Below are 13,425 nucleotides of genomic sequence, written 5' to 3'. Positions count from 1 at the left end.
ATCTTTTCCTTCACTATTTCCCGTTCCCCGAGTAAGTTAGCCAACCAGACGCAGTTCTGGTTAACATCCCTGCCTCCTCTTTTTCTCTCCTCCTCCTCCATTCTCCTCGGCCTGTTTGCCAGGAGGTAGGCAGGGTAGGAGTGGTGTGTGCAGGTGTCTTTCTGGAGAATGCACTGCTTAAGAGGCTGATGCATTGTGGTGGGCTGAAGAATGCATTATGAAAAAGGCCGGTGAACGCAGAAAAACCACCGGCAAGAGCAGCGAGAAAAGAAAGATAGACGGTAGGAAAGGGAAAGGAGCACCATGTGGATATAGCATGCAGTCACAGTCATCTAACGCGGGGGGGGGGGGGGTGAGGGGTGCACCGCAGTTGGCTTTAACAGTGTAGATGGCAGGAATCAAAGATGCAAAAGTAAAGTGAAGCGGTGAAAAGACAGTGGGGCGAGAGGAGTTAGGGAGCGCCCGGGAAAAAAGATACATGGGACGGAGGGAGAGAGAGAAAAAAAAAGTCTTTATTGAAGAGTCCCTGCTGGATTCGAAAGGGGAACAAAGAGAGACTGGGAGTCTATAGTCCCCGTAGAGCTGCCCTTCCGTCAAACGCAGGCCAGGCCTTGAACTGTAGCGGCGTCATCCGGCAGTCGGACAGCCCAGAGCTGGTCTTCTGGGCATTCGCAGGAGAGGTAGATACGGAAAGAATGATGTAATGCACCAGTTGCAAGAGCAGGGCTCGCAATTTTCCCGTAGTTAGAATAGTGGTGTAGGTCTCGGGCAAGATGGACTCGACATTCGTGGCGGCGCGCATCGAAAGACGATTCGCACGGCGCGCTGGCACGATGTTAGATAAGGCATTTCATCTTCCCATGTCACGCCGCACGAGAACAGGTTTGAGGGACGACGATTAAAACGATGCAAGTAATATGGTAAGTGTGCGTGCGCCGTGAAGAGGTGCCCTAGAAGTGGGTGAGGAGGAAACCAACTGGGGATTTCGTGAACGCTCCTTACCCAATTGTATAGGCTGGTGTCTTTGCCCTGTCGTTGCCAATAAGAGTGCCACACGTTTGGCGAGGTTTTTAAGAAACGCATGCGGATCGACTTCCCCGAGACAAGGCACTCGCGAATCATGCCGGTGGTAGCAGCGGACGAGGTAGCCGTCTCTGCAATCTCGTTTGCAACTACTCCCCGATGACCCTTGAGGGCTTGGGAGAAGAGCGCTTTCTTAATGTGCCAGGCGTGCGCGTCCGTAACCGGAAGGTGTGAAAGCGCGGTCAGCATCGAAAAGCAATCAGTATATATGTATGCACAAGCCTTGTCGCACAGGGTCTCTACATACGCGAGTGCCTCGGTGAAGGCGACGACTTCAGCATTATACGCGCTGGTCGCAGTGAACACCCGAAATTTTCGAATAGTGGTCGGGTGTCCGATCTGGTCGAATACGACAAAAGCCGTTCGACAAACGCTTGAAAGCGCCGTTAGTGTACAGATGGTACACAGGAGCGCAAGATATCTGGCCGGCCTGCGGAGGGGTCAGTCGCTCGAACTGAAATCATCATTTTTCGCGAAGATGGTCGAACCAATTGAAAGGGCGTTCAATCGCGCTCGGGTGGAACGTGTCCTGGCAGCAATGCGTCCCCTCGTGAAGCGTGAACAGTGACAACTCCGCTGCCAATCTGTCCAGCTCCACAGTGAGCGGTGGACTGCTGGCCAGAAAGTGCAACACCGAGGTTCTGGTGGTGTGGTAGGCGCCTGTCAATGAAACGAGGAGAGAGCATTGCAGAGATAACACGCGGATGGTAAGGAGCGTCGTGGGGAATGAAGGTCACCATACCGGGGATGCGTATGTAATCGCAGGCAGCAGAGCTTGTCTGTATAAGCGGCGTAGAATGACGGGATGCAACGTGTAGTGCAAGAGAATGAAATTGAGCAATCGTGTAACCTATACCTCCACTTTAGCCTTCATGTAATCAACACGGGCATGAATATTCAGTCGGTCATCAAATACAGAGTAAATTAATTGGATCTGCATGTTTTAGGAAGGCGCCATCCAATCTAATGGACGGTAGTTGTTGAGATGTGCCAATGTGCCTATTGTTGAAGAAGACGGAAAATGCTTTTTGGTAACAAATTTGGACCTTGTTTTGGCGGTCCCAATTGCAAACCAAGGCGAGGACAGAGTCTGAAAGAGCCTACAGTAGCAAACGCTATGAGCCTGAAAGTAAGGCGAGAGTGTCGTCCGCATAAGCCTGAATGTGAACGCCCACTAGAAGGTTAAGATCTGGCAGGGAATCTATTTCTAAATTCTACAGCAGAGGGCTCAGTGGCGAGTCCTGCGGACTGCCTATGGGTGAGCGAGCCGACATGTCCCCCGCGTTCACGCGAAACACAATCCTTCGGCCCGTTAAGGATGACTTTAGTAGATGATAAAGGTTCGTCGGGGCTCCAGTGTTTGCGGAGAAAGAAAAGGAATGCGTCGCGCCACACATTGTCGAATGCACCGGCGAAATCCAACGAGACCAAGACTCCTGGTGTTTTCTCAGCCTTGGGCGCTTACAGCCGCTGCTTTAGGGCGTACAGGGCCCAATGGGCAGTCCGTGCATGCGTAAATTCGAATTGCTCGTCGTGTAGGAAATCACGACATTAAAAAATTAAAGAGCCGGGAATTTAGTAACCGCTCTAACACCTTACCGAATAGAGAATTAATTACGATTAGTCGATAAGCGGAAGGTATGTTATGAGGACGGCCGGGCTTTGGAATGAAAATGATTCGACCCACCTTCCAAAGAGAGTGAAAGTAGCCTAATCTGAGAGATGCGTTAAATATGACAAGAAAACGTTGTGTGTGCAAAATGAAGCAAATTTCGCACGAACATGGCGGTTAGCCCGTCAAGACATGGCGCCGGGCGCGGGTTTTCGAGATCCAATGCGTGTTCGACCTCCGCTACCGTGAATAGGTGGCCGTCAGGTATCTAAGGGTAGGGTCATCCAGTCACTTCTCGGATGCGACGGTGGAAGTCGTTGTTCGCTGTGGGGTTCTCCACAGCGACGTGTTTGCCCAATAACAGCGCGGCCGAGTCCGAAATGGAGGCGGTGGAGGTGCCATCCGGCGCCTCAAGCGGTGGTAGATGTTCTCGCTAGCGGAAGCTTTTCCAAGACATATTGGAAAGGTTGACCAAATATATTTTTTGCTGTAAGATTGCGGCATAGAGCCCTATGAGATGCGGCCTTCGCCTTACGGATGTTACGCTTGTAAACAGCGAAAGCGTCGGCATACTACCTTCGAAAAAGCGCGCACAAATCCGGATCACTTGCACGCAGGTGTCGCCTGCTCATCGCGCGCACCCTCTGGTGCTCCTCGTTCAACTGAGGGCTTCACCACGTCTTCGCCCCAGGGCTGTGAGACTTCGACCAGGACTGTGCGTCCACTGCGGCCGCTATATGAAAAGGACGGAACGGTCTCATCGCGTTAAGCAGGAATTTCATGACCAGAAAGAAGGTATCGAATGCCCATGACAGAACCGACATAATCTGTCGGAAGTTGCGAAATTCAAGTCAACGTTTTTCACATTTTGTGACAATGTACACGCTACACCTATTATTTGCGCCTTGAAAACGTTGTTTTGGTATTATATCTGTGGTAAAAGATGTGGCTGAAATATGACGGTCTAACATAACCGACCCCGATTACCGTTGCCAATAGACTCAGAAGTTCCCGCTTGCTCTGGAAGGGCCAAGCAAGGTAGCTAAAGTGCAAATAAAACATGACATATGTCTGGGGAAGCAACAGAAACTGTAACGGTTGAAGACTCAATAATAAAAGGTTGCTTCTCACGACGTGAAAACCATTTTGCCGACGATGGCATCATGCTACAGTCTTCTGTCCTGCACCTTTAATGTCCCTGATGCTGCAAGTAAACTCAATTTCTTATATGGCTGGGGCAAAATTTATTAAGAGTGAACACCTGTTGGACTCTTCTTCTGGCAGAAATCGTACGTAGCGAAGAAAACAGCGGTGACCAAGTTGATGATTCCCAGCACCTGGTAGTAGCTGTCGTACGATCCGGTTGCATCCCGAAATTTTCCTGCATGCATAGTAATAACATTAAATGAATGAATGAAGGAATTGTGTTACTGCGGAATGTCTAGCGCATAGCCTAATTATCGAAGGAAAGGCAAGTTATGAAACGCACAGAGCATTGAGAAAATGGCGTCCCTCATTTGCATTTGACGTCGTTTTGCAACAGAGTAGAAAAGTCTGAAAGGAAAACTGAATGTGCTTCGTGGAGGTGGTTCGTTTTGTCGTTGAATTATTTGTTTTTTCTCGCTTAGTTGGAGAACACGCTGCACTTCCGCGATATGCCAAATGGTGAGTGCTCTAACAGTAGTTAAAGCAACCGTCATCCCTCGGATAGCTTTCTTCATAGAGTGACTTTCTTGAGAATATTGGAAATATTGCAACTTCAGCCTTAGATTATTCCAGAATATTTCATTTAAAATTATTATATACACGTGACACTATGAAGTGAGGAAATAGGAAAACACGGGCACGCGTACGTACAATGATGACCATTCAGCGTCGGCGCGCTGCAATTGGTGGGCAATGGTGGGCGGGACAAGGCCTTTAGTATGATTTGTATATAAGAGCTCAGGCAATAAAATGAAGCGTTTGAAGAAGCCATTCAAATCTACAAATTAAGCGCCAGCATAGCGTAGACATCAGATTGCTGTACATTCAGAGGTTTGTTTGAAGACGCGTTATATTTTTTGACGGATATTTCGCTCTGAACTACTCGTCTTCAGCCGAAAAGCAATGAGAATTGCTTGTCAGGGTTAGGTGCCCTAGGAGGTAGGGGGGCTGGACGCTGATGCTGGAGAGAAGATTATCTGCCATTTCCGTAACTGGAGGTCTCGGAGAACGTCGGCACGTGTTGTTTAATTAATTATTGTTTATGAAATAAAGCATTCGCTTCCATCTTTTACTAATTAAAGGACAGTAAACTTTACTCCACTGCCATGAATGAATAAAGCTACGCAAGCTTTATTTTGCGCCCTTAGACAGTGATCCAGATGATGATACCCAAATTACACTGCTCTCCGGTTTTGACCTCCATTGATATTTCTATTTAGATGACCTGAACTTCGGACCTAAGATAAGTCCTCCGAATGATTGATAGTTAGGTATATAATTCTCATGTCAAGCTCCTAACATAATATTTCACGGCAGTGGGCTAGATATGTAGCGCCTGTAATAAATACGCCGCATGTGCGTAGCACAATGGAAGCTCCGGCACTAGTTTTTTGGCAGGAATTCAATATATGCTTCCGGCACGCATCCATATACTGAACGCTGCAGTCTTTCAGGAAAACGTGTGTGGAAAACTGAACTCTGCCGAAGCAGACCGTGCGTGCATTATGTAATAAAGTTAACTTGCTATAGGGGTAAGGTAGAAAGAGAGAAAATATAAATCTGGTGATGTCATATTATGCCCTGCTCTCTTCCGCTTGCGGAAATGTCCACTTCGTGCCTGTTTCTTCCCAATCACGTTCTCGCATTATGTTATGACTACCGCTCACACTACACTTTCCACAGATGTTTTTACTAGCGTAACGAGGCACCAATCCCCAAAGCATATCTCGGAACAACGATCTGAACTGTCCGCCCGGCGTCGAAGGCGAGCTGCGGCTTGTGTTGCAGCGGTGTTCTGAGTTCCATGTTCCCTGGTGGCAGCGGTGCGCGTAGCTGTACGATTCGCTTCTTCAGCAGCGGTTCGTACCTTGCGAGGCGGCACCATAACGGGTACCGAAGGGTAAACACATATATGCAGACTACGTGGCGCACATGTCACATCCGTTGACCCATGGCACGGTACGTTTCTGTTGTTAATAATGATGGTTTATTGCCATCCCCTTCAACACGGAGTGGTGACAAATAGTCACCTATATAATCGTTCGACGATTATATGGTAATGTTTTCATCGTCTTCATAATTTTTAGTTCTTCCGCATATTCGACTACACTGAGCTTCAATTATGCCATGAAAGGGCAGTGTTAGCTTGCATATTGCCCCTGCTTTTTTTAATTACGGTGTATATTTCATACACCCTACCAACTTCCCGAGCTGTGAAAATGACCTGGAAGTATTCGGCGTGCTCAGCGACGACCATCGCGGAGAAAATTTCGCTACGCGTGCGGCAAAAGTTAGCTGGCCAAATCTGGTCTCGTTATCTTCAAGGGCGCCCCAGACCATAAGAAATAAGGTCATATATAACCTGCATGAATCCGTAGATAGTCTACACCGCAGGAAAATTTCAGCTTTCCAGCACGTACAGTGCACGGGCTATAGTGCGGAAAATACGGTACACCGAATTCAATTTGATAATGAATGATTCTAGTAGAAGGAGTTGGTCCAAATTTGATTGCGTCCGAATATAAAATGTAATCAACAGCACTTAAGAAACGGTTCAAACAGTTAACAGATAGTGTGAATGAGTCTGCTCTAACTCCCGTTATTAGCGGCACAGTATGCTCCCTTCGCACAAGAACTCTTTCGCAAAAAATAACCAGGATTTACTAAGCTCAGAGCCTTTAAAAAAACACCTGTATAGTCTAGAAGCAGACTCTATATCTGCCTAAACATTAAAATTTTATTACACGAACCCAGTTGAACAGTTATACTTTTCCCCAATAAGACCAATAAAATAAATAAATAAAATCCCGAGATTTACGATGGTCTGAGTACATTTTTGGCGTGAATATGTAGCAATCAGACGTTATCGAAATTTTTAGGTATTAAAGAGCTTAGCTTTTAATTGTGCATTAACTAATCGCAAATGTGGTTTTATGCCGCTAGGAAAACATATCGTTCAGTCATTTTAGGCATTTCCCACCCCGATTTTAACAAAGAGAGCACACGACACTTAAAAAACTCATTGGCCCTTCCACTCCGTGAAGATGGATGATAAGCGAAGCTTGTCGCTTTGTATACCTTTGCTATCACCTTTGCTATTGTAGACCTTTGCTATCAACTTAATATTTACTGGAATGTCTCCTTGTTCTTCATTCTGCCTTAGAATATCTTCATTCATGCATACTTGCGTCGCTGTGCGTCTGAGCGGATGACAATGATGAGGGAAAAGTTATTGTCGAACCAGCAACGCTTGCTTTCGATGTCTCGAGTTTGCTCGGCGGCGTGGTTAGCAGCATTCGCCCGCCGTTGCCGTTTGCGATTCTTCAAAATTAAATTGCTTCAAAATTAAATCTTTCCTTCACGTAAGACAATGAATGGCTCATACCCGCATAAGCAATGGCTCATGCCCCCATAAACGCAGCCTCCCCATTACGACCACAGAAGAGAAGTGAAATTGCACGCTGGAATGGTGAGTGGCAACGGAGCCAGTTGTGCAAGAAGACGACGACGACGAACGCGGTAGCAATGGTACGAGTGCGTTCGCGCGATTGTGCCAAGGGACACCGACGTGCCAGCTGTGGCAGAACACGACGACGCTCGAGCCATTGCTGCTGATGATAGCTTTTTGCGTACACGCACGCCACCGGAATCTGTACCTTATAAAAATCTTCGCTTGAAAAATGAAATATTATGTACTCCCTTACACACATCCACATTTAGCGCAAGGCTCGTGCACAGGGGGCACTCGGTACAATAAAACTAATCTGTTTATTGTGAACACGGCAGCTGGAGTGATAGGTTCCTGCTCCACCTTCATAATCATGAAATAATTGAAGCATATATTGCGTCTACAAACCAAACAAGCACATAATAAAGGCACGCAAAAAGTTCATTGTGTAATTACCTATGATTACTGGACTGACCAACGACACCGGCACCATGACCACGCCGATGATACCACTGGAGGCCGCAGTCCTCTCCACACCAAGGTATTCAGCGAGAAGCACGAATCGGATGCACAAGATGTATCCTTGCGCCATTCCCGCCAGGGTTGCTAACGCTACCGCCGGCGCAATATAAGTCACTTGTGGCATTGCCATCATGCAGACGCCGAATACTACAAAGCTAAACGCGTACAGAGGTCGGCGGGTTGAAGGCAAACAGTCCGCTAGCAGTGGAACCCCGATTCGGCCCACAAGTTGGCCTATTGAAGAGAACGTCACCAAATTTGTCGCGCTGTCAAGCTCGATGCCTTTGTCCATCCCGTAATCGACGATTGTCGTCAGGAACTCGACGCCACTGTAGTCTCCAACAAGGATGGCTCCAAGAAGGACGTAAAATGAAGGCATGCTGAAGAGGGCCAGGACTTGCTTCAAGGTACTGCTTTCGGGCTGTGTCGCTTTCTCTGTTTGGTCGGAGCACCGTCGTTTTTCTGAACTTCCATAAGAAAATCAATACCAAGTCAAATTCAGCTTTGATTCAACCGCAGGCATGATGGAAAGTAACGCTATAGGGCAGTTGCAAAGTAACAGATATAGAAATTCGCTATTCTTTCCCATGCGTACGGCACAGCAGTGATAAAACCATGCTTCGACGAGTCACTTCATTATCATTACATGGGCCAGCAAGAAATGATTTCTGGTTAATCTCAACAAAGCAACTGCAATAAGCATTTCCCTGCATAGCTTACTGAGGTTACCCCATGCAGAGTTTACGACTTTCTATGTCCACTATAGGCCCCTGAATATCCTACAACGCACCAAGCTGTAAAAATAGGGTTGCAGTACCTTTTGGGAAATGCGTTGCCATCGCCTGTAGCTCCATAACTCCGCTCCTTGAAAAGTGCATCTTCAACAATTCCAGGGCTGTTTCGTTTGCCACCAAGTCTGAATGGGGAAGGGTTCCTGGCCAACACAACAATCACGAATGAGTTCATGAGAATTGCCCCGTACAACAAGAGTGCTCCTTCCAGGTAATAAACTTCCACCAGCCCGGTGAGTACGAACTGGCTGACTACAGCTGACAAACCAAATGCGATGAAAATGAAGGATGTGGCGATGGCACGGTACTTGTTGAAATGCAGCAGTGTGTATATGGTGGACGATGTGAGGAAGATTCCATGTCCCAAGCCTGCGTGGTACAAGAGCGCATTTTATTCATAACTCTTGGTTTGTTCAGGCCAGAAATTTTCCCTTTTGCGCAATATCTTTGGCACTAACTATCGATGCTTAACATACCCACATGTATCAAGGAACCAATAAGAAATGAAATAATACTTGCCACCCACTCTTAAAACCTACTTACAGTTAAGCATGATTTTTCCAGCTTGGTGAATAAATATTATAACTTATCAGAGGTAAATAATATAATGTAATATTCAAACAGATACCAATACTGATGAAGTATTTTAGGGCAATTATTATTTGATTAAATAAATATCGACGAGGTAGGTCACACATCTTTATTGCTCGACTGTACTAAGCGCATGCTGGCTGCTTTAGATATCCAGGCTTATTATTTAACACGTCATCAACTAATATACCAATATCTAGGCAAAATGTACTGAAACCCATCAGACGGCGCAGTCTATTTAATTTACCTATGCACAACAGATTTATGCCTCCGCTGTGTCTTTTCGTAGCTGGATTGACTATCAATTCAAATTTGCATCTCTATCCAAGAAAAAATTCTGCAGACCCCATATCAAGATAACTGTCTGCGGTAACGCGCTTGGCTTTAAAGCAATACAGCGACAAAACGTGTTGCCACCACCGAACCGCTTTATGCCTGAGTCCTGCACTGCAGTAAGACTCCTTCGGTTTCCATAAAAACACTCTGCGCCACCTAGCGGCAAGGCCTCGAACCCTGCACGTGGCCTCCGAAATGCATGGCGCGCAGGTGCATGCGCTGAGAAACGCAACGTGCGGCAGCCAGGCTGCTCTCGCGCGTATCATTGTGCACCCGCTGTCCCATCTATGGCGCTGCAAAGAAGTCTCTGCCTGTGCTCCGAGACGAGATGTGTAGCACGACGGTGCGTGCCCAACGCTGAGAATTGTTCTCTCTCTCTCTCTAACTGCGAACGCAGTGGCACATACACAATGACCCAATTTGATGAAACGTTCACCGAAGAGCGGCACATACATAGGACAGTCAATGCGCGGCTCGCAAAAGCCTTGACCCGGAAGACTTTCATCGAAAAACGGCGCACAGAGCCACTGCAATTGAGACTTGGCTCTTAAAGTATCCGGTTATAGTCCAAGAGGAGCCCGTGTGAAGTGAGTTCGATTCTTATCAGTATGGGATGAATTTCAAAGGTATTTTAATGGTACATTCGGCCGGTTGAAATGCAGTCAGGTTCATCACCCGCTTCACTGCTGCACGCTGCGTAGCTTACCTACTTGTTGCTTTGGTGCCTTACCTCTCACCTCAATCGCTGCTTCTGAGATCAGCCTAGTTACGGTTTCATTGCTTGTTCACTTGCTTGATTGCTTGCCTTCGAGAGTTGCTCACACCCACTATGGGGGATATGCCAAGAATCGGGTGATTTAATAAAACGGAATTATCGGAGTCTAAAAAGGATCCCTTTTGAAAAATATTGAATGGCTAAAGGAATGAAGTCACTCATTAACTCTATGTTTTCTTCATCTTTCTGTTCTAAAGCTGCATATTTGTTTCCAAGCACAGCCTGAATTGGTCTGCTTTTAGCCTTGCTGCGTCTAGGTTGGCCTGTTTCTTGACTAATTTTACACTTTCTCTCTTCACATTGAGAAAAAGCCTAGACCTTACTAACGTATGGTTACTGCACTTTACCCTACCTAACACTCCTACATCCTGCAGTATGCTGGGTTCAGCAGAGAGTATGAAATCTATTTCATTTCTTGTTTTTCATTAGGGCTTTTCCAGCTACTTCCTGTTGCTACGCCTTCAAAAGAAGGTATTCATTATTGGGAGTTAATTAATTACCGTGAATACTACCAATATCTCTCCTCTAGTGTTCCTAGAATCGATGCCGTTAGTGATGCTTAATCACCAGCCTGCTTTTTCCCCACATTTGCGTTGAAGTCGCCCGTGACTACAATATACTTAGATGCACCTTTCTCATCGCTAATTCCACATCTTCATAAAACTGTTCTAATACTTCATCCTCGTGACTGGAGGAAGGGGCGTAGGCTTGTACTACCTTTACTGTATACCTCCTATTCAGCTTTATTATGACGACTTTCTCTGTCGGCGCCGCCGTAAAATCTGGGCTCCGTGCGCATCCCATTCCGTTGAGCATCGGAGAAATTTCAATGATCTGTTTCCTCAATATAGTGCGGCACACTCCCAGTGGCAGTTACCTCGTTACCGAAGTTGTCCGCAATGTGGGTCGGTGTGGAAATACGCGCACTTATCGGAACGCAGAATCATCGGGATAAGAAGGAGCCATCAGCGACCATCGGGTTGGCATTGCGTCGATGCAAGAGATTGTCCCGGACGGTGAAAAGGGCAGGTTGGCGACACAGGCAGCGGGAGATCGGAGATGCCGGCGAGGCGGAAAGGAAGTCCAAAAGAGAGGCAACCCAGAGATCCCTGCGTTGTTCTGACATGAAGGTATCGATATCGACCGACGAGACCACCTCAAAGATAGAGAGGGAGCACCTCAAATGTGTAGAGGGAGGCAGTGTTGGCTGGCAGCGGAGAGCGTGACAGAGCGTCTGCGTCAGCGTGCTTAGGGCCGGAGCGGCAAAATAGGCCTATGTCATAGTCTTGAAGGCCAGGAGCCCAGCGGGCACAGCGTCCAGACAAATTCTTTAGGGAGGATAACCAACAGATGGCGTGATGGTCAGTAACTACGTTGTAAGGACGGCCGTATACGGAAGGACGAAACTTTCCGACTGCCCGAACGACGGCGAGGCATTATTTTAACACGAACGTGTTTCATCCCGGGTTTCATGACTGATTTCCGGCAATTGATGTAACGGATGTGATAGTCGCCATCTAGGAGCGGTGAAGGAATGGACTGCATTGTGACACTAACGAGTTCCGACAGGGAGCGCTTCGGTAGTCACAGCACGGCGGAGGGTCCAACGCGGTGTAGCCATAGAATAAACAACCAAGTATAGCCTCGTCCATAGTTTCATACAATAATTATACAACAAATATTCATACAATAAAAACATTACTAATATTTTCCGACGGCAGGATTCGAACACAGCAAATCTGGAAGAGAAGCCCGATGTTGAAACCATTAAACCACGGACGAACGGCTCGACACGGGACATGAAACACCCTTACGAATTTATCATGGGCAAGTCAGTGCATTGAGACGCTTGGCGCTTTTCGATTTGGCCACCTCGCAAGCTGAACCGTTGTAATTAGTAGCGATTGTGCGTGTGTTCAGCGTCTTCTGCACTTCGAAACGTATACATTGCTCGGAAATTAACGACAATGAAACCATATGAAGCGCAATAAACAAAATCACAAGAACGTTTAAATCCACAAGAACGAAGCTCAGACAAATCCATGTACTTCCGATCATTCCCATGGTGGCTGAACGAATGTAACGCCAGAGTATGTGGCCCCGTGTACGCAGTTACCGCACATGGTTTGGCCATATAGGTGTTCCGTGGTTTGGCTTTCGCGTCGGATTAGCCTATGGCGCCTCGTCGCCAACGGATTGCGGCTTCAACGTGCATCAGAAGTGCATCGCCTACGGCTTCGCTTGCGATGGCACCACCTATGACAACTGCTGTGCTAAGCGCCGCAGAAAGGCAACGACGTCGCCGGGCGAATCTCGCTTTGCTCCGCCGAGAGACACTCCACCATGAAGCAAATGCCTTAGAGCGTTCGCGGCGCACGGTGCGCGCTCTGCCACTCGCATTCCTGCCACTGAGCACGTCGCAGCTCGACTGGCAGCCCTAGCCATTGCGGAGCCGGTTCATAATGCTCGCACCTTCGCCGAAGCCACTCGCCAGCAGGACGGCGCTCGCCAACAGGTCGCCGCGCGCTAAGCAAATCTGCAACATAGTCGCCGCGGTCCACAAATCGTGCGCCTTTCGCTGAATCGGACCGTGAGTTCATGAAGCACACATGCAACAGCCTCTGTGAAGACACGTTTCACCTTCGAGGGATAAAAAAAGGCACCAACCATAGTTTGTTTCGGTAGCACCGTAGTTGCGCTCCTGTTTGGACCGTGCGCGACTGGGGTAAGCAACGACGTGCTTACAGTAGCCACGATTGCACTGGGCAAGGATTCCAGCGGTATTGCCAGCGGCAATACCGCTGGAATTGGTATGTCCTTCAGTGGGATCGGGGTGTCGAAGTCCAGGCGGAGACGCCAGGAAACGGCTTAAGGCCAAGAACGTGGTGTCGCGTGCAGGAGACTATAAGGGTAGTAGTTGGCGCCACTAAGAGTTGTGTCAGGGGGTGATACAATCGGGGCAAAATTGCGAACAATGCGTCTGGAGTAAGGACAAAGGCCGACGCAGGCGCGAAGTTCTTTGAGCGTCATAGGTTTCGGGAACTCTGCCATAGCGCGATGT

At 47.7% G+C, this 13,425-nt stretch overlaps 1 protein-coding gene across 1 annotated transcript in view; it reads right to left on the bottom strand.

Annotated features, from left to right (window-relative positions):
- Positions 1-3,925: 3,925 nt before the first annotated feature.
- The window catches only part of LOC119445744 (monocarboxylate transporter 5), a 33,608-nt gene continuing 24,108 nt past the window's right edge, over positions 3,926-13,425 (bottom strand). Inside the window, exons 4-6 of the mRNA XM_037710030.2 lie at positions 8,689-9,031; positions 7,806-8,338; positions 3,926-4,076 (exon numbers count right to left, since the gene is read on the bottom strand). Coding sequence (XP_037565958.1) covers positions 3,943-4,076; positions 7,806-8,338; positions 8,689-9,031 — 1,010 coding nt within the window. The 3' untranslated portion in view covers positions 3,926-3,942. The remainder of the gene's footprint in view (positions 4,077-7,805; positions 8,339-8,688; positions 9,032-13,425) is intronic.

Source organism: Dermacentor silvarum, chromosome 3 (genome assembly GCF_013339745.2).
Source record: "Dermacentor silvarum isolate Dsil-2018 chromosome 3, BIME_Dsil_1.4, whole genome shotgun sequence".
Classification (NCBI taxonomy): domain Eukaryota; kingdom Metazoa; phylum Arthropoda; class Arachnida; order Ixodida; family Ixodidae; genus Dermacentor; species Dermacentor silvarum.
The sequence above is the reverse complement of the archived record's forward strand: the minus strand, read 5'-3'. Positions and strand labels throughout refer to the sequence as shown.